Source organism: Tasmannia lanceolata, unplaced genomic scaffold (assembly GCF_043159265.1).
Source record: "Tasmannia lanceolata isolate RefF3 unplaced genomic scaffold, GAP_Taslan_0.1 ptg000018l, whole genome shotgun sequence".
NCBI lineage: Eukaryota > Viridiplantae > Streptophyta > Magnoliopsida > Canellales > Winteraceae > Tasmannia > Tasmannia lanceolata.
In genome coordinates, this window is record NW_027518695.1 from 19,243,435 (window position 1) to 19,267,519 (window position 24,085).

Sequence of the window (24,085 nt, forward strand, 5' to 3'; positions counted from 1 at the left end):
TGGTCCACAATAATTCCCGTCCTTTGGTTCTTAGAAGGGCTCGGCCCACGGCTCTCTACTACCCACTCCGAATCTGGATTGGGAAGATGATATCCCTCTACTGGTTGGGGCACAGGTGTGGCCCCCACTTTAGTCCTCTCCTGGAACCTCTCCCCCAAATTGCAATAGCCATGGTTTTCCATGGAACATCTGTTGTTTGTCGAGGACCGCCCACATTGGAACACTTCTCAATTTGACATTCTCCTGCCTATGTCCATGCTCACCCTCCGTTAAGGCAGGGAGGGAGACAACAACAACCATTGTTTGTGGAAGCTGATCACCCAAAACCATTAGGTCCAGGAATGCTGGGTTCACGGTATCTACACCCTCCGCGATGTACAGACCCCAGAGTGGCAAACACTGAACTTTGGGGTCAGCTCAGCTTCAGTCTAGGGTCCCCAAATACAGTACCATCTCCTTCATGATTGTACCCACGGGCCGAGTTTGCCACTTTGCCACTGAACTTGTTCAGCTTGACTCAGTCCGATTCTACCCGACCAGGTTTCTGAGATGGCGAGGCAACTCACCAGCAAGGGTTTAAATTTCGGATTTCAGTGAGGACCGAAATCAAAACGTTCTGAAACCTAAATTGCTTAAATTTTGGTCGAAATTATGGAAATTTCTGCGAAATATTTGATAAAATATTATTTATTTATTCCTTTACAGAATTTCATTTGATAAACTACATCCATGTTGGCCCCACCTGAACTTCTGTGATATGTTGTTACTTAGTAGGTATAACATGTTTTCTTGGCCATAAGGTCCTCCATGTGAGCACCACTGGTAGATCACTCGTTAGCATACATGTGATCCCTTCTATTTTTGCCATTAGGCCATCTACGGAAGACACTCCTTTTATTTTGCCCTACTATTATTCACTAGGGAAAACTACTAAAAACCCTACATCAAATCTTATCCACCGCCTTGAATAGATCACTTGTTAGCAGACATGCGGTTCCTTTTATTTTGCCCTTAGGCCATCTACCTAAGATACTGATAGATTATTCACTATTATAAACTTATGCCCTACTAGCAGACTATTCATTACCGAGCAATGACGATTACAGATTACTACAATCCTCTGCCTTAAATAGCTTTCAAATGTTTATTTAACAATTTTACCCTTAATGATAATTATTGTTTACATTTAATTAGAAGATTAAGGAAAATAACAGACAAATCCCCTAAAATATCTCCTATATAAGGTATTAGAAGCATATTAAAAACACTAATCTTGGAAAACCCTCTCTCTCTCTCTCTCCCGAATAGAATCCCATCTTATCTCCATTTTTGATACAGAACTCTCTCTCTCTCTCTCTTAAATGATTGATTAATGCCTAAGCTGACTAGCATTCTTGGCTCATGCTATGCATGGGTATAAAATAGATGGCCCCACTCCATCAAAACATGAGGTGTAAAACAATGACCGCACCACGTCAATTTATTAGGTGTTAATGGTGGGACTTGCCCTATTCATGAGTTTGGTGGAGATGGGGTACCCTCCACCCATCAAACATCAGATATAAAATGGTGGGCCCCACTGGATGATTGGCTTGGGTGGAGAATGCTAGTCTATTGTTTCACTCAAATAATGTGCCCATCTTAAAGTAGAATTATTTAAGGGTTGTAGGCCTCAGCATTGATAAGAAAACAATTCTTCAACTACTTTTTGCTTCTCCTAAACACTCGATCATTTCAATCAAATCAGTGCAGGTATGATGAGTTAAGATACACGCATGCATGCATCACAACACACACGCACGTATAAAACATATGTGGGTGTTTAAAATTCTTAAGGAAATGTTTGGCCTTGAAAAAATATTCCACTGAAGATTTGTAGTGCCAGTTGCAAGAGATGGGGGGAGAACCGGAGAAGGAGAAACTTAGTTATGAATTCCATTTTGTTTTGGCCAGTGGAACGGAACGCCTCAGCGTTTCATTTCAGAAAAGAAGCTACAACGACCAGAATTTTTTTAATAGTTAAAATTTTAAAAAAAAATCCCAAAGAAAACGCTGAGATTGCTAAAAATTGAAACAACTAGATCATCCTCTAAAACAAAATCCATCATAATATCAAGGTTGTAAAGATCCAACATTTACTTAAAAGAAAATGTATGTACTATTAACCAGTGCTTGACTAGATGGAAAATTTTTAGAGACCGAGTCATGAGATTTTTTTACTGGACTTTTGGAATTTAATAATGTTTGGACATAATAGAATTTTGAATTTTTAAAATTAGAAAAATACCCCATCATTTGGAAGTTAAGATTTTGATCCGTTTCGAAATGATCGAAAAATGTTGAATTTTGTACTAGAACTAAAAAAATTGACTTTATATCCTTTTAGAACTAAGAATTAGGTTTCGAAACTATTCTTAATAAATCCAAATTGAGCGTATTCCTTTATTTACATGTAAATCTTAAGTAAATGGACAAGTGTTTTTCGAAACGGAGTATAGGGGTGTTCCGTTCTGGTTTTCCGGACACCATTTTGACCGAAATGAAACAAAATAAGGAATACAAAATACCAATTTTAAGTAGGTATTACTTTTTCACTATTTTTTAGGAATTGATGATGCTCTCTCCACTCCCACCAACTTAGGTCTTTCGGTCTCCCTCCTTCTGCTCCCATCTCGCAATCGTATACTTGAACCCATGATTATTCTGTGGAACAACTTTTCTATAAGATTGTAGGCTCCGTCCCTTTCGACATAAAAATGCACGTAAAATTTGTTTTATGTTCATTTTTACAACATAAAACAAATTTTACGTCCATTTTTACGTCGAAAGGAACGGAGCCTAAGTAAAAGGAGCAGGTAACAAATTTTATACCCATTTTACATATATAGGTCGATCTTTTTTTTCTTTTCTTTTGAGAAGGTTACTTAAATTTATTGATAAACTTAAGTGGATCATCAATTAGCCTTCGACCGAGTTCTCTTTTGGGTCAAATTTTTGGGCTGCCGAATCAATCGTTGACTAATATAACTTCTGAGTTGACTCCTTTTTACCTTGACCGAGTTCTTGTTTGAGTCCGACCTCTTAAACCCATGTGGACACATATAGATAATACCCATACACATAGAAGTACATATTTGTTGATTGCTAATTGCTAATTGCATGTAGTGCATAATATTATGTATCTAGGTTTATGTACATATGTACATATTGCATGTACATATGTACATATTGCTAATTGCATGTGGAGCATAATATTATGTATCTAGGTTTATGTACATATGTACGTATTTCATGTACACATATACGCGTATAAATTAACTACATGCCATATATGTAGTTAAATTGCTTGGACTTGGCAATCAAGTCACAAGTTTTTCAACATTGAACCTTCCTCCTTACAATTAGGGCTGCAACTCGAGCCGGGTTTTACCCGACCCGCATCGACCCGACCCGAAAATAGCCTGGGTCGGGTTCAGGTTTCATGGGTTTCGGGTCGAGCTGGGTTCAGCATTCAAAAGCCCGCATGAATCTCGGGTCGAGCCGGGTTTGAAGGGGCCCGACCCGACCCGACCCGAGTTACATAAGTTATAGTATGTACATTTTTTCTATTGTTAGTTAAAAGTTAAAGGGATAATTACATTTACACCCCCTCTAGTTTCTGACACATCCACTTCCACCCCTATAGTTTAAAACGTGACAAATACACCCTTGTAGTTTCAATTTGTTTAAGGTAGGCCCCCTCAGCTGAAGGTTCGTCCATAGATTGAAGGGTTAGGATGATCCAATGAAGCTGATTTTTTGGGCACACCCTATCTATGTCAGGACCCATCAAATGAACGCTTTGGATCATCCAAACAATGTGGGCGGGTGATAATTTTGGGTGCCCTCTCGGGTCACCTAACAGAAGACGCACGTGTGGTGGAAATTAGGGCGGGTGATAATTTTGGGTGCCCTCTTGGGTCACCTAACAGAAGACGCACGTGTGAACGAACTACCCTTCGAGAACGCAAAGAAGCCAAACTCTCACGCGTTTTGAATCTTTGACCAATGACAATGACGAAGAAATAAAGAGAAGTAAGAATGGTCTCGGTGGGTCCCACCAAAACAAACCGCCAATAACGGCTAAGACTTCGATAAGGATTGGCGAGACAATTCTATGCCGCCGCTCCCCGTACGTGCCACGGCCAAAGCCTCGTCAATCTTCACCTACTACTCAGCTGCCCTTCTATGTCGCAAGATTTACGCAAATGCCACGTCATTTTCTTGTCTCGCTTCTCGACAGTTTCTTTTGAAAGGTGTGTTGGTGCAGAGTTAGTAAAACGTGATTCGCCGAAGAAAATGGGACAGCAAAAATTCGAGTTTAACACGGTATTGGTAAAAAATAGAACACAAGAAAATGAGTTTCTAATTTTGTCATTTACAAAACAAGGTGAGGGTAAAATTGGAATGTTGGCCAAAAAAACATGTTTAAAACGGTCAAAAGTAGGAGTGGCAACGGTTTGATTTCGGTTCGGTTTGACCCCAAAATCGAACCGAACCAAACATGCTCACACTCCAAACCGAAACCAAAACCGAACCGGACATATATATGTTCAAACCGAACCGAAACCCCAAACTGAGCTGATGAAAAGGGGCGCACGGTGGGAGTGGGAGAAAATGAAATTTTGCCGGCTCTAATATTGAGCTATATTAATTTGCCATCTCATCTAAGGCAATGCTTTTCGTTTTGCTCTGTATTCCCTAAGGCTCTGTTCACTTGCGTTCCCGGGAAAGCAAATCCCTGGAAAACAACATCTTTTTTCTCAAAAGGGGGTTATCACCCTCTGTAACAATTTCTCAAAAGTGCGTCCCCCCTTGCACTTTTGAGGTGATCATTTACCAAAAAGAAATTACTTTCCAAACAGAGTCGTCTAGTGGTCTTTTGCAAAGCCAGGGGATGGTTTTGGTCTTCTGGGCAATCTGTGGTGCAATCCAAGAGGTGGTTTTCTGGGACATGAAAGGTTGACTTTTTTCCCACAGAGCTTGGAACCTCAGCTTCGAAGGGAGGATTTCTGCTGGGACAAGTTTAACATTAAAGAAGCTAATATATGATTAAGAGATACATCAATGATTACAGGAAGGACATGGTAACACTCAAAGAAATAATAGAGAAGAAAGCAAACCCAGGATTCCATGGAAGAAATTAAATAGCCAAATCTAAAGACCAACAAAGTAGGCTAATCATCTATCCATAGTTGGATGATTATAGTAGATAGAATAAAAATTATTCATAATACCCTGAAGGTGAGACCAGAGGCGTGGAACTTTTGGTCCTCGAGCTGTTCTAACCGCTCGATCATTGGAGACGTCAGATAGTTCGCCCAATCACCCACTTCCCCTTTCCTAAAGAAAGTGTTATTCCCAAAAACCAAAGTAGGGTCAACTCCTGTCTTGTTCACTTGCAAATTGGTCATTGTCTTAAAACTACATAACTGTATTATTTCCTCCACCACCCCAACTTTCTCTTCCTCTAGAGAGAAAGGTTGCCCCAAGAACTCAGCCAACTTCTTCAAATGAAATGTGGGTACTTGTTTCATCTCCTCATACTTCAAAAACAAAACCCTTCCAGGCCTTTCTTGGCTTTCCTTCCAATACCCCAACACATGATCCCAATAAGGACCGAAAGGCGAAACTCCTTCACAAAACAAGTCGAAGGCCTCTTCGAGAGGAAGGGGAGGTCCTACACTCAGGGGTCTCAACTTGTTAAAGTAAGTCCACATGGCTATGAAGGTATCTCTTGGATTACGACATATGTAAACAATCCGAAAATCCGATTGTATTGCCGATGGCGGTAATGAATTGTAAGGCGCGTGTGTAGAAAATAGTCTAGGGTGAGAAAGGTTTGAGAAATAAGAAACAGGATCATCTTCCAAGAACTTATATTCGAAGAAAGGGATAAGTGAATGGGAGTTATTGTTGAGCAAGGGATGGTTAGTGAAAGTGTAACGAGTGCGGTTCACAATGGTGAAAACGAGAGCCTTCAACCAAGTTGTACCCGTTTTGGGTGCGGTGCTCACTAGTACATCGGTGTTGTAGGCTTGAAAGTGTTGATGGCATTCCATTACTGCTTTCAAGTACTGTAAAGGATACCAAAAGCCTTGGTATTGGTAGATATGGGGTTCGAACCACCCATTCCCTTTTGGGAGGGAGGAGACTAGTTCCTCCCATTTTTTGCTTCTTTGTTCTTCATTTTCAGGCAAGTTAGTGGCTGGAATTTGGGATGTAGCCATGAAGAAGATGGGAGTTGAAGGATCTAAGTTATGACTAGTGTCCTCACAGGATTTTGACAGCTTTGGCTACATGAAAGCATATTTATGTATCTCCAAGAAGCAGCTCTCACATCAAATGACATTTATCTCCAACCAAATCCCAGCTGTCAAGAGTCCTTCCAGGAAAGCTAGGACCACGTGAATTCATTTCCCTTCAATTATTTTCAGTTTTTCAATCTCTTCTCTGTGATCTTGTCTTGTCTGGGCTTATTTCTTTCATTCTTCTTGCTGGAGTGGGACCATGATCTCACCCAATCTTTGACGGATCTTTTTTGTATTTTGTCCTAATTACATACCTAGCTGTAAGCACGTGATTTTCAACCACCTTTTGAGGACAACCAAAATGCCCTTGTTTTGTTATTATTTACAGCCCATGCCACCATCCTTTTAAGTATGCAAAAAACCAAGAAAACAATTGAATTTACAACACCATGCCATTGAGCCCTTAAAACGTGATTTTCATTCCAAAGACACGATTGTTCCCCAAAATGGAAAACCAGCCCAATCCTCTCCCATTGCTTCACCCAAATCTTCCTTAAATACACAAATCCATTCAAATAACCCTAAACCACAACCTAGATACCATATCCCCACAGGTAAATCCGATTTTCCCCCTTTAAAACCTTCCTCAAATGCCCAAATCTATGTCAAATCCCTAACTTCTACCCAAAACCTTACCAAATGCCTTCTAAACAACCTATTTTACACTGATTTCGTTCCAAAATTTCATCCAAAATCCTATCAAATCAGATTTTGAGAACCCTTAATTGAAACACTAAAAATAGCACTTTCTCCTCTTTTTTACCTATAAATAACCCCCTCTACAACCCCTTCAATGACACGAAAAATTCAAGAGCACAAGCTCCCTACAAGCTATCAAACAATCAAGCTCTCTCTCTCAAGCTATTTTTTCTACAATTTTCTTCCCTCAAGCTTTTCACTTTTTGTCTTTCTTTTCACTGTTTTCATCATTTATGCCGGGCAGCGGTTTGGGCGTCGTCCCAGGAGTCTTCAAACATCCCTACAACGCCCATCCACACGATCTCCATCACTAACGTCGGCACGATTCATTACTCTTTTCCTGCGGCCTCACTCGTTCATCTGTGAATTGGGACCGTAAAGGGAAGGACTGAACTCTCTTGTTTGTTTTTGAAATTTCATGTCCATGCTGAATTTCATTCAGCGACAAGGGCTTCCAAAGAGAAAAGCTTCTTCTCACGAGCTCCAATCGTCTCTTCATCCTCCTCTTTCCGTGCGTCTGATACAACAAATTGTTAGAATCAAAGATAACAAAAAAAAAATCCTCGAAAGTAAGTGGGTTTTCTGTTTTACCCTCATCTAAGGATATACCCTATTGTATGAGGTCAAATTAAATCTATCGTTGGCATTTCTCATTCTGCAAATTCTGGACAGCATTTACTGAAAATAAATTTATCTCTCTTATTTTGTCATCTAACCAAGTGTAGATCTTATAAAAGAATAGCTTTTGATTGTACTGTAGCATTTGGTATTCAAAGCAGCTAGTGAACATCACCTTTGCCGGATAACATCCTTGTCGAAGCATTTGCACCTTGCAACTTACATAAAGCAACGCAATAAAATTCTACGCTGCTAAGAAAAAAAATATATTTTGCCCTGACGTTGTACTTTGAAGCAAAGCTCGCCGATCAAGCAAAGCTCGTCACAACAGGTCGGTACTCTAAACCTTAAAGCCCATCCCAAACGACCCGAATCCAAAGCCGAATTTCTCGGATAGGGATCTTGAAACTTCACTAAGTTCAAAATCAAACATCTGAAATTTTAGAATTTATCGTTTTCACTAGAAAAGAAGAAAAGGCAAATGTGGCATGATGGTAAGTGGCACACCATATATAGTGGAAAACAGCAGAACAATCCTAATCACATTCCATCACGAAGGATATGGATATTTTTCCTAATTGAATCTTTTTCTTTGTAGTTTATAGGACACTTTAACAGCTTTATGATGATGACCAGGTGAATAAAAGAAGATTAATCCATACTTTTTGCCTGTGGAATTTATTTAATTTTTGTGGTTTTTGTAAAAGAAGTATTCTACTTTGCTTTATTTGCAAAAACAGTCTACTTTGTTTGACAATTTGCAAATAGAGTCCTTGCACTCGAGTGAATTTTGCAAATCAGGTTGTGACATCAATTTGTGATCAAAATACCCACGGTAGATTTTTTTAACATATAGAAAGACCAAAATGTTCTTAGAGATTTTATACAGTGTAAGCTCTTATAGTGTCTTATTTTTCAAATGTACTGTACGGACCACATCATAGGATGATCCAAACCGTCCACAGATTTTATAAAGGGAGATGATATCCCCCCCCCTGCATGCTCACTTCAAATTACGTTATAAGGGGTACGTGTTCACGTCAAATCACGTTATAAGGAGGCGCGTGCGTACTGCAGGGGGTGAAAGTTGATGAGAAAATCCGCCGGGCAATCCAATCTGATCGTGCACAAATTAACGAAAAGTAAAATAAACCAAGCCACAAGATGAACACCAAGCCACAAGATGAACACCAAGATTTACATAGTTCGGCCAAGCGTACTCCACGGGCAAGAAACACGATCTTCCACTACAAAAAAGCAAAATACAAGGATTACAATGGATTAATCTCAAACCCACAAACCTGCAGCCATTTTCTTGCTTCTCAAACCCGAGACCGTACACCGAGAGTAACCCAAGAGAAAACCCACAAGAGAATACCCGAGAAGAAACCCAATTTCTCTCTCTCTCTCTCTCTCTCTCTCTCTCTCCCCCCCCCCCCCCACGAGAGATTAAAAACATCTCTCGTTTATATCACTTAGGTTTTAGAAAAACCTAAAAACATTGCCGTTTTTACATTCTCATCGAGTGGTGGGAAATTAGGCAACTTTTCCAACAATCTCTACCTTGGCTTATTTCCCAGCCACCATGAAGATTTTCTGCCGATGTCTCTACCGGCCGGTCCGCTATTACCACAAACCACCATTGGCCTTTCAAAGTACCGGCTACACACCCTCGAATCACCTTGGTTCTGACTCCTCCCGATTCGATCAACACGGTCAATGCACATGTGTAGTTGCCAACCCGTTGACTCACTCAGTCAACCTTGGAGAGGGATCTCAATCCATCATTCCCAATGCAGGTACTGTCATCCTCTCATCATCGTCTGCAACTTGGAAACTTGTCTCTGCACTAACTGCGAAGGAGACCCTACGCGTGCACGCGCTACCACTATGTTTCCATGTAACCATCGAGATCTTGGAAACACTAGTCATTGTGTCCCCGACCAGACGATACAACCAACAACACTTCTCTCCTTTCATCAGAACCATACAGCCTCCTGTGATTTTCATGGCTCCACCTGCAACTGAAATCCAGCAACCTCTGGGGTCCAATCGGCTAAGAGACACTAGATTCCTTCGCATCTTTGGAATATACGTCACACCACCCAAAGTACGAACTACTCCATTGAACATCTTGATCTTTACCGTTCCAACTCTTATGACGTCACAAGTAGACCCGTCACCCAATGACAATACACCCGCCCTTGTCTCATGGAACGTATCAAAATATTCCCTTCTGGAGCATACATGAACAGAGCACCCTGAATCTAAAATTCACTCATCATGAGGAGAAGCGTGATTACCTGTGGAGACTGTGAGAACGTCTCCAAACTCTTCGCTCTGCTCATCCGTTACCACCACCACAGTATTCATAGCACCATTGTTCGCCTAGTCAGCTCGCTTCGGATGCGGTAACATTGTACACCCTTTCCGCCGACCCTGAATCTTGACCTGCCTTTTCCTGATCCCCTGTTAGATGATCTTCCTCTTTGATTCCCACCATGAACAACCAATCCGTGCTCTTCACTTCCACCAAGAAGAGGTTTCTTCCGCATCTCATTCGTTCCATCGCCCTTGTCAAAGAAGAAGTAGAAGAAAAGGTTAGGTCTTTTTTTTTTCCCCTGTACTTCTAGTTCTAGGGTTTTTGTGGTTCTTTCCTTTTCTTTTGAATTTTGATTTCATTCTTTTCTAGGGTTTATGCTTCTATTTTTTTTTCTAGGTTTCTTTTTCTTCTCTTTTATTTTTTTTAGAGGGTAAAGGAGAGAGATTTGAGATTTTGAGTCCAAAACTTATTATTGCATTAATTATGAGCAAAATAACCAGTTTTGGCCTTTTCGATTAGGACATACATGGATTCTAAAAATTAGGATTTTACCAGCTAAAATATTGATTTTACAATCTTGGATTACATAATCTAGGTTTTAGCTTAGGCCGTGTTTGTTTCAGATTGTGAGGGCCGATTGTGAACCCCCAACTGATTATTGGCTCAAATTTACATTTAATTTTGAGCCAATAATCAGATGAGGTTTATGTTTAACTTATAAAATCGAAGGCCCTAATCATTTGAGATTGTGACAAGCAATTGTAAGCCCTAGATTGATTATTGGACTTAAAAGTATGTTTAAATTTGAGTCCAATAATTGGTTAAGGGGTCACAATCAGTTGGCAGAATCTCAAACGAATAGGACCTAAGTTTTAGCTTGTAATATTCTAATATCCTAGATTCTTTTCTTTGTGAAATGATAATGCCACCCCTTTTCAACCCCTTCCATATGTAGAGATTGTCACGTAATTTTCTTGACGGGGACAAGAAGACTACCATGGATACATACTTTTCGAAGGTCTTGTTGGTTTTGGATTTTGAGAATTGATTTTGAGTCCAGAACCGATTCTTGGACTCAACATTGCCTTAATTTTGAGCCCAATAACCGGTTTTGGACTTTGGGATTTGTTCGGGGATTTCTGTCATTTATACGATTAAGATGTGCTTTTTCATTTCTTTTTCATTTTATTTATTTACTGTAAGTTTTCTGAATTTTGTATGTGATGATCAATTTATCAGGGTTTTAGGGGTTTTGTTGTTGCGTTACATTCCATGGGCGAATTGAAATTGAGTTGTAACTGTCTGTTTTCATTGGCGAATTGAAATTGAAATTGAGTTGTAATTTTCTGTGTACTTGTTTAATTATTTGATTCCAATTCTTCTTTAATTTTGACTCCAACAATTGGTTCTGGACTCACAATTGTAATTTTATGTGTTCTTGGGCTGAACTGACTCCAACAATTGGTTTTGGACTCACAATTTTGAGTCCAACTTGTTATAGTAACATGATTTGATTTTTTTGCATTATTTTTTCTAGGTTAAACGTTAAGAAGTGATAAGTGTCGAAGATTTTAAGTTCTATTTTGGGGTAGTTCTAGTTCTCGCAATATTAATTCTTCAGGTATGCCTTCTCTATCTGCAATCATCTTGAAAAAAATTATATAAATCGAATAATGTTATCATTACTTCGTTATATATATATATATATATATATATATATATATATATATATATATATATATATATATATATATATATATATATATATGCATGTCCGGATGTCCTATATTCAATCTTCTTATTTATAAGATTTGTGGTTTCTGAAATCCTTGAAAAATATCATACTAATTGATAGATAAAATATTTTTTCTTCAGCCAACTTCTTCAAATGATTGTAAGCCCTAGATTGATTATCGGACCACGTGAATATTTAAACTTTGCAGTGTGCTGATATCATTTACCTTCAATTATCTTCAGTTTTTCAATCTCTTCTCTGTGATCTTGTCTCGGCTTTTTTCATTCATTCTTCTTGCTGCAGTGGGACCATGATCTCACCCAATCTTTGACGAATCTTTTTGTTGTGTATCTTTTTTGTATTTTGTCCTCTTAATCTATAAAATTACGTACCTAGCTGTAAGCACGTGATTTTCAACTACCTTTTGAGGACAACCAAAATGCCCTTGTTTTGTTATTATTTACAGCCCATGCCACCGTCCTTTTAAGTATGCAAAAAACCAAGAAAACAATTGAATTTACAACACCATGCCGATGAACCCTTAAAACGTGATTTTCATTCCAAAGACACAATTTCATTCCAAAGACACGATTTTTCCCCAAAATGGATTTTATACGCTAAGGCCGGGAAATTTGGCATTGATCGGACGGTTATGATCATCCTTAATGTGGCTGATAGTCTCTCTTTCACACACTAAAGTTTCTATATTAGTTTGGATTGTAAGAATTTTTTGGAAAAGTTTAGAACGAAATTTTTTCTAAAGTATCTTACTTATTATGCACACGAAAAAAGACAACTTGGACGAATCCTATTCAATTTTCACTTGGAGGGACCTTCAAATTATAATGATATCCATCTAAGTTAACAATAATCATAGCATTTCTTTCTAAATGGCGAAAAGAAAAAAAAAATCCCTATTTCTGTAAGAAATCAGAAATGTTTTTCTTGCAATCTAAACAGGACTTTAAAGGAATTCACATTTGACGATTTTATAAGTTGTGTACACGTGAAGTCTAGTATTTTTTTTTATTCCTCCCAAGGGATCCAACACCTCTGGATTGAAACAGACTCAAAAAATGCTGAGAATATGATTTTAGGAAATTCAACCTGCTCTTGGCACAAGATTCAAACTCTTAAATTTATCAAAAAAGTCCTAGCCTCACTATCCTCTTGGAAATTATCCCACATATGGCGTGAAGCAAATAGGGCCGCAGATTTTCTATCTAAAGTTGATTGCCCCTGTAAAAGTTCTTGCATGACCTCTGTGGATTGCCCTCCTCTCCTTCTGTCCTTTCTTGAGGAAGATAGGGGGGAACTTTGTATGCTCGTGTGTAATCTTTTTTTCTATTGATGTTACTGATGGGAAGTCTTATATTCGATTTTAAGTTACCTGCTCGGGAGGCTGGTTTCTTCATTCCGGATCGGTCTAGCTGCTGCCCTGCTTTTCTGAGTAATGCCCCATACCTGTGGTTGCTGATTATTCTTGTGGACATCGCCTCTGGCTTTAGGGATAGTTTACTTTGGATGCTCCGCTCTATTTTCATGTTGAATTTTTTGGGTTTTTTTGTTAGGGGCCCTTCTTGGATTGCCCCCCTAAAATTGTTGGCTTTCGAGCCCCCTTAGTGTACTTTTTGCCATTTTTATGAATTCTGGTTGGGGTCTGCCTAACCCCTGCTTACCCATCAAAAAAAAAAAGAAAAAAAAAGTCTAGTATTTTTCAAAAATTTGGACCCACTTCATATGATGATCCAAACTATTCATTTGCTGGGCCGCAATGTAAATAGGTTGCATCTCCTAAATCATCTCCATAGGATGATCCTAACCGTCCTATCTATAAGGGCAATCCCCTTATAGATTGCCCCTTATAGATTGAACGGTTATGATCATCCTATGGAGACGATTAATGCGGTGCAACCTATTTATTTGTGGGCCTCAACGTGCTATAACAAGAGGCCATGCTTGAAGTGAAATCTATCAAAACAGGAAGTGTAAAAGTGTGGCCCCAACTTGCTATAACAACCATTTTCTACCCCCATGGACCAAATACCTGACTCCCTCTCGTGACCAATACAGGAAGTGAAAATTAGTCCGGCCCCCCAAGTGTAAGTTCCTGGCTCCGCCCCTGAACTGCCCGGTAGTGCTCTCTCCAAGTCATCCCCTGTTTGGACTGATAGTTTCATTCATTCAAAGTGCCCAAGTCAGCACCCTAAGTTTTGATATTCACACGGTCCTAGCTTGTCTTTTAGCATTTAATTTGCTTGTGAGAGCTTTTTGGGAAATGTAATAACCTTTTGACAGCTCTTGAAAATTGAAATACAGACAAGCTTCGTAGGAATTTTAGCTCGGCAATCCATCGGGTTGGTTTGTTTATCCTTCCAGTTACATAGACCACATGAATATCAAAACTTTGTAGCGCTGATATCATTTCCCTTCAATTATATATTTTTAGTTTTCCAATTCTCTTCTTTGTGATCTTGTCTGGGATTTTTTCTTTGCTTTCTTCTTTACTGTGCTTGAAAGCAGTAATGGAATGCCATCAACAATTTCAAGCCTACAACACCGATGTACTAGTGAGCACCGCACCCAAAACTGGTACAACTTGGTTGAAGGCTCTCGTTTTCGCCATTGTGAACCGCACTCGTTACACTTTCACTAACCATCCCTTGCTCAACAATAACTCCCATTCACTTTTAGAGATTGTCATGTAATTTTCATGACGGGGACAAGAAGACTACCATGGATACATACTTTTTGAAGGTCATGTTGGTTTTGGATTTTGAGAATTGATTTTGAGTCCAGAACCGATTCTTGGACTCAACATTGCCTTAATTTTGAGCCCAATAACCGATTTTGGACTTTGGGATTTGTTCAGGGATTTCTGTCATTTATACGATTAAGATGTGCTTTTTCATTTTATTTATTTATTGTTAGTTTTTGGAATTTTGTATGTGATGATCAATTTATCAGGGTTTTAGGGGTTTTGTTGTTGCGTTACATTCCATGGGCGAATTGAAATTGAGTTGTAACTGTCTGTTTTCATTGGCGAATTGAAATTGAAATTGAGTTGTAATTTTCTGTGTACTTGTTTAATTATTTGATTCCAATTCTTCTTTAATTTTGATTCCAACAATTGGTTCCGACTCACAATTTATGTGTTCTTGGGCTGAACTGACTCCAACAATTGGTTTTGGACTCACAATTTTGAGTCCAACTTGTTATAGTAACATGATTTGATTTTTTTTGCATTATTTTTTCTAGGTTAAACGTTAAGAAGTGATAAGTGTCGAAGATTTTAAATTCTATTTTGGGGTAGTTCTACTTCTCGCAATATTAATTCTTCAGGTATGGCTTCTCTATCTGCAATCATCTTGAAAAAAATTATATAAATTGAATAATGTTATCATTACTTCGCTATATATATATATATATATATATATATATATATATATATATATATATAGATAAGTTATCTACACACTAGCTTAAAATACATTGGGGGCCACATTATTTGGGTGATCCAAACAATTCATTTTTAAGGCCCTCACATAGATAGGGTATCCACAAAAAATCAGATCCATAGGATCATCCAAACCATTCGAACTGTGGAGGCAAAAAATGGACTAATTTGTGAAGGTTTAAAGACATCCATTTTACCTCCACAAATCGTAGGGTTGGGATGATCCTATGGATCTGATTTTTTGTAGACACCCTATCTATGTGAGGGCCTTTAAAATGGATGGCTTGGATCACCCAAACAATGTGGGCCCCCACTGTATTTTAAGCTAGTGTGTAGAGAACTCTCTACACATGTGTAGGAACCGTTTTCTCATATATATATATATATATATATATATATATATATATATATATATATATATATATATATATTCAATCTTCTTATTTATAAGATTAGTGGTTCTAAAATCCTTGAAAAATATTATACTAATTGATAGATAAAATTTTCAGGTTATTTATTGATCCAAATTCACTCCTCAAAATTATAAGTTGAATCATGGGCAAACCAAAAACTATCGATGCACTCTTCAAAAAAAAGAATGTTAATGATTCAGAAATCAATGCACATTCTCCATTAAATTCTGGCATGTCAAACATTGAGCAACGTCCTTCTAAGTTACCAAGAACCCATCAAGAAGTGGTTGATACTACTTCCTTAGAACGTGATCCGGGATTGCGTCCTCAAATGTGGGAATATCCTGTTAATCAAAGAGATGAAATTCGTCTTACATATCTTATAGCTGAAGCATATCAATGTTACTTTGAGAGTATCATCTTTCAGGAGCAGAGAATCATCTTCGCCAATTTCAATCTTCTTTGTTCAAAAAAATTTCTTGGTTAGAATACTCCCCTTCAAAGGATGCTGTATTTTGTCTTCCATGCTATCTTTTTTGTAAGGAACCAACATGACGCCCGGGATTAGGTGCGTTTACAAGTGAAGGGTTTCAAAATTGGAAAAAAGAAAATGATGGATTGAATTGTGCCTTTTTAGGTCATGTTGGAAAAGACCCTAATTCACCACATAAAATTGCTGAGAAGGCTTGTCATGATCTATCGAATCAATCGCAGCATATTGATAAACTAATAGAAAAACAAACATCATAAGAGATTGAGAATAGCCGGTTGCGACTCAAGACCTCCATAGACACCGTTCGCTGGTTAACATTTCAAGCATGTGCTTTTAGAGGTAATGATGAAAGCATAAGTTCAAAAAGATCGAGGTAATTTTATTGAAATGGTAAAGATTTTGGCAGATTATAAAGAAAAATTTTCCAGGGTTGTCTTAGAAAATGCTCCAAAGAATGCCCAATACACATCGCCTAAAATTCAAAAGAAAATATTACATATTTTCCCAAGTAAAGTGCGTAGTGCAATTCGTGAAGATATTGGGGATGCAAAATTTTGCATTATTGTTAATGAGGCTAGAGATGAGTTTATGAGAGAGCAAATGGCTCTTATTTTGATATTTGTTAATAAGGATGGTTTTATTAGAGAACGATGTTTTGATCTAGTGCATGTTAGAGATACTACTGTATCGACTCTTAAAAAGGAGATATGTGCCGTTCTCTCTCTCTCTCACAATCTCAACATTCAAAACATTCGAGATCAAGGATATGATGGTGCTAGTACTATGCGTGGTGAGTGGAATGGTTTAAAAGCCTTATTTCTTAAAGATTGTCCGTATGCATATTACGTGCATTGCCTAGCTCACCAATTACAATTAGCATTGATTGGAGCATCCAGAGAAGTAATTCCTATTCATCAGTCTTTCTCAAAGTTGTCTTCCATTGTTAATATTATCGGTGCCTCCTGCAAACGTCATGATGAATTACAGTCTAACCAAGCGGATGATATTGCATATTTGATTTTTATTTATGAGAATGAGTATGGTAGAGGAGCTAATCAAATTGGTCCTTTGCAACGAGCTGGGGATACTCGATGGGGCTCCCATTATAATTCTATTTGTAGCTTACTAAAGATGTTTTCTGCGACTTGCACATTGCTTATAAATATCATTAATAGAGGAGCCACTTCTTCTCAACGTGGTGATGCAGATACCGCTTATGATGTGATGACAACTTTTGAATTTGTTTTTATATTGCATTTGATGAAAGAAATCATGGGAATCACTGATGTTCTCTGTCATGTTTTGTAAAATCGTTCGCAAGACATTTTGAATGCTCTGCACTTAGTCTCAACTACAAAATTACTCATTCAAAAGTTGAAGGAAGACGGCTCGAATAGTTTGCTTAAGAATGCGAAATCATTTTGCGAAAGGCGTGGGATTGATATTCCTGATATGAGTGCCCCTTACACAGCAGGTCGTGGTCGGTCACGTGAATCACAAGATCTCATTACGATGGAGCACCATTATCGGGTTGACATATTTAATGCTGCAATAGACTCTCAATTGCAAGAGCTAAATAGCAGATTCAATGAGCAACCAACGGAGGTCCTTATTATTAGTTCTACTCTTGATCCTAAGGATGCTTATAAATCTTTTAAAATTGAAGATATTTGTAATCTTGTGGAGAAATTTTATCCTCAAGATTTCTCAGAGGAGGAAAAAATTCATTTGAGATTTCAACTGCAGCATTATGAGCTTGATATACTTCAGCATCCAGATTTTCAAAATATTTCCACAATTTCTGAACTTTGCCAGAGATTAAGTGCAACGGGAAAGTCAGCGATCTATTATCTGATTGATAGATTGATACGTCTTGTGTTGACTCTTCCGGTTTCAACGGCAACTACAAAACGTGCATTTTCGGCTATGAAGCTTGTTAAAACAAGACTTCGTAACATGATGGAAGATGAATTTCTCGCAGAATGCTTGGTTTTCTACATCGAAAAAGAAATAGCTAAGAGTTTCAGTACAGATATGATCATAGATGAATTTTATTCTATGAAAAGTCGACGGGCACAACTTAAATATAAAGATTTAGGTTTACTTTTTTGTTTCCTTTTGTCGGTTTCAATCAAAGTTGGCTAACACGTTTGCATATTCATGGAGTTATAGCATACTCTTCGTGTATTGAAAGTCCTATCATATTTTTTATTCATCAGTTTAACTTTTTTATTCTATGAAAGTGTGTGCGTGTGTGTATATCATGGATTTTTTTACAACTAGTCAGGCCTCTACAAGTGTAAATTCCTGGTTCCGCCCTTAGTACCAACCTCCTCATTTTGGTTGAAAAATGCCAATTGGGGACATTAAAATACGAGAATTGCGAAGGGGGGGACACACTTTTGAAAAATTGTTATAGGGACGAAATGAGGGTTATCAGCCCTCTAAATGGGGTTATCAAACTCTCAAAAGGGGGTTATCAACCCTCTGTAACAATTTCTCAAAAGTGCGTCCCGCCATTGGCAATTCTCGTATACTGATGTCTCTCATTCTCAAATTTTCCTATGGTCATTTAGAAAACGGCTGTCATGCACGTTGTCTGAGGAAAAACAAAAGGCAACCCTATTGACAGCCCTACTGACTGCTTCCATGTAGGTCAAGAGAAGACTTTTCCCTGGTACTATCCTGGCAATTAATTTCCTTTGTTAATTCGACATCCCATCTTGCACTTTTGAGGTGATTATTTACCAAAAAGGAATTACTTTCCAAACAGCGTTGTCTAGTGGTCTTTTGCAAAGCCAGGGGATGGTTTTCTGGGCAATCTGTGGTGCAATCCAAGAGGTGGTTTTCCTGGGACATGAAAGGTTGAGTTTTTTTCCCACAGAGCTTAGAACCTCAGCTTCGAAGGGAGGGTTTCTGCTGGGACAAGTTTAACCAGTGTTTAAAAATGCGGATTCGTCGCGTAACGCGGCTGAAGAAAATCTTTGTCGACTCAGCGCAGACACGGTTGACGCGGCCAAATTAGATGAGTCGTTATTTTTTATTAGAAAATAAATGAAAAAAATACAAAAATCCAAACCCATTTAAGTAGGGCCAAACAAATGAATAGTTTTGATCATCTAACCAAGTGCAAGCCCGCTAATTTTTAAAAAAATACATGCAAGAAAAACATTTTTGATGGGAAATTTTTCTTGGAAAATTTTTGAGTATAATGATATGATTTAATTGGAGGCATATTCTCATAAATTGAAGGTCCATCTAAGTAAATGTTGAATATGTTTAGTTTAAGTTATCTTTTTATTTTTCAGGTGTTAAAAATGTAAGAAAATTTAGAAATATTTTTTAATAACCAAAAGAAAGAGGTTATATATATCAAAAAAGGAGATTTTATATGGTGTAAGCCCTTAAAGTCCCTTATTTTTCTAGAAGTACTGTACGGACCACACTAGAGGATGATCCAAACCGTCCATGTCCATGGCCCACATGGACGGTTTGGATCATCCTCTAGTGTGGTCCGTACAGTACCTCTAGAAAAGTAAGGGACTATAAGGGCTTACACCATATAAAAGAATTGTATTCTTAAATGGCTGTCCAGGCACCCACACCCAGAATGAGGTAGAGAATAAGACAAGCAAAGCTGCAAAAGTCAGGCTGGAATTGACAACCTCACTTTGTACTGCACTGCCCAAAAAAATAATAATGTATTTGCCCCTTTGTTTTATTTGAATCACCCCTTGGTTTTACTCGGGATAGCCCTCTCTAGTGTATTTATGACTACTATTTTACATTGGATGGTAGGGGTGGACATGGTTCGGTTCGGTTCGGTTTTGGGGTATACCCAGAACCGAACCATATATAATCGGTTCCCTGAAATTGGAACCGAACCAGAACCATATAAGTTTGGAACCGAACCGAACCAGAACCATATATAATCGGTTCGGTTCGGTTCTGGGTTTACCCGATCTTCATCAAATCAACGGAATTTCTTCACAATAGTTGTTTGAATGTTTGGTTTTCTTTTCTTGAGATAGAATAATTTTTTGTTTCCAGCTTGTCATCATCATTATGGGAAAAGCAGAGCACAAAAGTCTCTAATGAAATGATGAATATGACTTTGTGGGGGCGTTATACAAACTACTCTCATAATATTTTACTATTTTTAAAAGCCTTTCACTTTCTTCTTACACTTACAAAAACTTTCAAGTTAATATTAAAAACAAAAAGGATTCCCACATCTTCTTTCCTGCCATTAAAATATTAAGGCTTGTTTGGTGAGATTAAAAATATTTGGGCAAGTGCTGAGATTAAAAAACTTGTTTTCCAGTCTGACTAAGGGTTTTAAGGTGGGTCGGTTCTTGGTTCGGTTCTCGGTTCCGGGATCCAAACCCAGAACCGAACCGAATTTCCATCGGTTCCAGGTTATTAGAACCGGAACCGAACCATATAACTATGGAACCGAACCGAACCGAACCATATGTGCCGGTTCGGTTCGGTTCCTCGGTTCGAACCGGAACCATGTCCACCCCTATTGGATGGGCTGTCTCAGGTAATGAAAGGGGGCGTATTTATCATTTCACAAAATCATATTATCAGATCCAGTAAAAAAACGAACTAGTTCTTCTTCTTCTTCATGAGTTAGGGTATTATAGAGCGTTTTCTCTGCGGCTTTAGGTACGTTTCTCTCCAATAAATCTTATCTTTCCTTTTTTTTTTGAATGGTTGAAGTTAAGATGGAATATGAGTTCAAAATGGCCATGACTCGGCCACAACTCGCCGAGTCCGGGACTCCAAAATGGCGGCCACCGCAAATCCGCGTCGACTCGGCCGAGTTACGAACCGAGTCGCCGAGTTTTAAAACACTGAGTTTAACATTAAAGAAGATAATATATGTATAAGAGAGATACATCAATGATTACAGGAAGGACATGGTAACACTCAAAGAAATAATAGAGAAGAAAGCAAACCCAGGATTACATGAAAGAAATTTAATAGCCAAATCTAAACACCAACAAAGTAGGCTCAATCAATCCATAGTTGGATGATTATAGTAGATAGAATAAAAATTATTCATAATACCCTGAAGGTGAGACCAGAGGCGTGGAACTTTTGGTCCTCGAGCTGTTCTAACCGCTCGATCATTGGAGACGTCAGATAGTTCGCCCAATCACCCACCTCCCCTTTCCTAAATAAATTGTTATTCCCCATGCCCATAGGGCCAACTCCTGTCTTGTTCACTTGCAAATTGGTCATTGTCTTAAAACTACATAACTGTATTATTTCCTCCACCACCCCAACTTTCTCTTCCTCTAGAGAGAAAGGTTGCCCCAAGAACTCAGCCAACTTCTTCAAATGAAATGTGGGATCTTGTTTCATTTCCTCATACTTCAAAAACAAAACCCTTCCAGGCCTTTCTTGGCTTTCCTTCCAATACCCCAACACATGATCCCAATAAGAACCGAAAGGCGAAACTCCCTCACAAAACAAGTCGAAGGCCTCTTCGAGAGGAAGGGGAGGTCCTACACTCTGGGGTCTCAACTTGTTAAAGTAAGTCCACATGGATATGAAGGTATCTCTTGGATTACGACATATGTAAACAATCCGAAAATCCGATTGTATTGCCGATGGCGGTAATGAATTGTAAGGCGCGTGTGTAGAAAATAGTCTAGGGTGAGAAAGGTTTGAGAAATAAGAAACAGGATCATCTTCCAAGAACTTATATTCGAAGAAAGGGATAAGTGAATGGGAGTTATTGTTGAGCAAGGGATGGTTAGTGAAAGTGTAACGAGTGCGGTTCACAATGGCGAAAACGAGAGCCTTCAACCAAGTTGTACCTGTTTTGGGTGCGGTGCTCACTAGTACATCGGTGTTGTAGGCTTGAAATTGTTGATGGCATTCCATTACTGCTTTCAAGCACAGTAAAGGATACCAAAAGCCTTGGTATTGGTAGATATGGGGTCTGAACCACCCATTCCCTTTTGGCAGGGAGGAGACTAGTTCCTCCCATTTTTTGCTTATTTGTTCTTCATTTTCAGGCAAGTTAGTGGCTGGAATTTGGGATGTAGCCATGAAGAAGATGGGAGTTGAAGGATCTAAGTTATGATTAGTGTCCTCACAGGATTTTGATAGCTTTGGCTACATGAAAGCATATTTATGTATCTCCAAGAAGCAGCTCACATCAAATTCTTGCTGCAGTGGGACCATGATCGTCACCCAATCTTTGACGGATCTTTTTGTTGTGTATCTTTTTTGTATTTTGTCCTCTTAATCTATAAAATTACATACCTAGCAAAAGACGAAAAGGCAAATGTGGCATGATTGTAAGTGGCACACCATATATAGTGGAAAACAGCAGATATTAATTCTTCAGCCAACTTCTTCAAATGATTGTAAGCCCTAGATTGATTATTGGACCACGTGAATATTTAAACTTTGTGGTGTGCTGATATCATTTACCTTCAATTATTTTCAGTTTTTCAATCTCTTCTTTGTGATCTTGTCTGGGCTTTTTTCTTTCATTCTTCTTGCTGCAGTGGGACCATGATCTCACCCAATCTTTGACGGATCTTTTTGTTGTGTATCTTTTTTGTATTTTGTCCTCTTAATCTATAAAATTACATACCTAGCAAAAGAAGAAAAGGCAAATGTGGCATGATGGTAAATGGCACACCATATACAGTGGAAAACAGCAGATATTAATTCTTCAGCCAACTTCTTCAAATGATTGTAAGCCCTAGATTGATTATTGGACCACGTGAATATTTAAACTTTGTGGTGTGCTGATATCATTTACCTTCAATTATTTTCAGTTTTTCAATCTCTGCTTTGTGATCTTGTCTGGGCTTTTTTCTTTCATTCTTCTTGCTGCAGTGGGACCATGACCTCACCCATCTCATTTGATAAGAGCAACGCCGTGACTTCCTCCAACTTTATCGTATCATTACCATACAATAAAGTTGTTACCAGGTTGTCATACGAATCAGGAAGTGGAGTAAGAAGCAAAAGGGCCTTGTCTTCTTCCTTCAACTTTTCGTCAACCTTGTGAAGCTAATCCACAAGCCCGTTGAACACCGTGATGTATTCTAGAAGAACTCCACCTTCCTACATCTTCAGCCCATACAATTGCCATTTCAGATACAACCGGTTGGCCAAGCTTTTTGACATGTCAAGCTTTTCCAACTTCTCCCATAATTTAGGCACATCTTCTTCTTCCATAATGTTAAACATAATGATATCTGCTAGACATAGTAGAATTGTGCTGATCGCCTTCGACTTTATGTCTTCCCACTCGGTATCCGTCATCTTCTCCGTTTTCCCATCATTTCCCTTCAACGCCTTAGCCAAGCTCTGCTGAACTGGGATGTCCTTCACCCTCATCTGCCATAGGGTGAAACTGTCATTTCCGTCAAATCTGTCGATGTTGAACTGAGTAGAACTTGATTTTACCGCCATCTTAGATTACTCCGCACTTACGGTGTAGTGCTCCACGTCGAACGAGAATCTTTCCTGGACAATCTTTTTACTCCCAAAAGACCGCTCTAACCGCGATCCAACCACAACACCCACGATCACTCTACCTGGCCTCGATGATCGCTCCACCTGAGCTCTGATACCACTTGTTGAGAAAATCCGTCGGGCAATCCGATCCGATCGTGTACAAATTAACGGAAAATAAAATAAACCAAGCCAGAAGATGAACACCAAGATTTACGTGGTTCGGCCAAGCCTACTCCACGGGCAAGAAACACGATGTTCCACTATAAGAAAAACAAAATACAAGGATTACAATGGATTAATCTCAAACCCACAAACCCGCAACCCTTTCATTGATTCTCAAACCCGAGGCCGTACACCGAGAGTAACCCAAGAGAATACCCGAGAAAAAACCCGAGAAGAAACCCAATCTCTCTCTCTCTCTCTCATCTCTCATCTCTCTTCTCTCTTCTCTCTCTCTCTTTCTCTCTCCTCTCTCCTCTCTCTCGTTTTTGTCTCTCCCCACG

General features: G+C 38.7%; 2 protein-coding genes, 2 long non-coding RNA genes and 1 pseudogene across 4 annotated transcripts; 3 read left to right on the forward strand and 2 right to left on the reverse strand.

Annotated features, from left to right (window-relative positions):
• Positions 1-5,071: 5,071 nt before the first annotated feature.
• On the reverse strand, positions 5,072-8,284 carry LOC143849426 (uncharacterized). The gene is made up of 2 exons (XR_013235671.1): positions 7,843-8,284; positions 5,072-7,566 (listed from the first exon to the last, which is right to left on the reverse strand). It is a non-coding gene; the product is annotated as an uncharacterized LOC143849426 (long non-coding RNA).
• LOC143849425 (uncharacterized) lies at positions 5,573-14,854 on the forward strand. Its single transcript, XR_013235670.1, has 3 exons — positions 5,573-7,998; positions 11,528-11,611; positions 13,112-14,854. It is a non-coding gene; the product is annotated as an uncharacterized LOC143849425 (long non-coding RNA).
• A 127-nt stretch (positions 14,855-14,981) lies between these two features.
• Positions 14,982-18,153, forward strand: LOC143851977 (uncharacterized). The gene is made up of 2 exons (XM_077361494.1): positions 14,982-15,067; positions 15,692-18,153. The coding sequence occupies exon 2, from the start codon at positions 16,476-16,478 to the stop codon at positions 17,394-17,396; it is 921 nt and encodes a 306-aa protein (XP_077217609.1). The 5' UTR covers positions 14,982-15,067; positions 15,692-16,475; the 3' UTR covers positions 17,397-18,153.
• Positions 17,541-18,233, forward strand: LOC143850129 (uncharacterized). Its single transcript, XM_077359426.1, has one exon. It carries the CDS (start codon positions 17,541-17,543, stop codon positions 18,231-18,233), a length of 693 nt encoding a protein of 230 aa, XP_077215541.1.
• Positions 18,234-21,155: 2,922 nt separating this feature from the next.
• Positions 21,156-21,986, reverse strand: LOC143850130 (cytosolic sulfotransferase 15 pseudogene; annotated as a pseudogene).
• Positions 21,987-24,085: the final 2,099 nt, after the last annotated feature.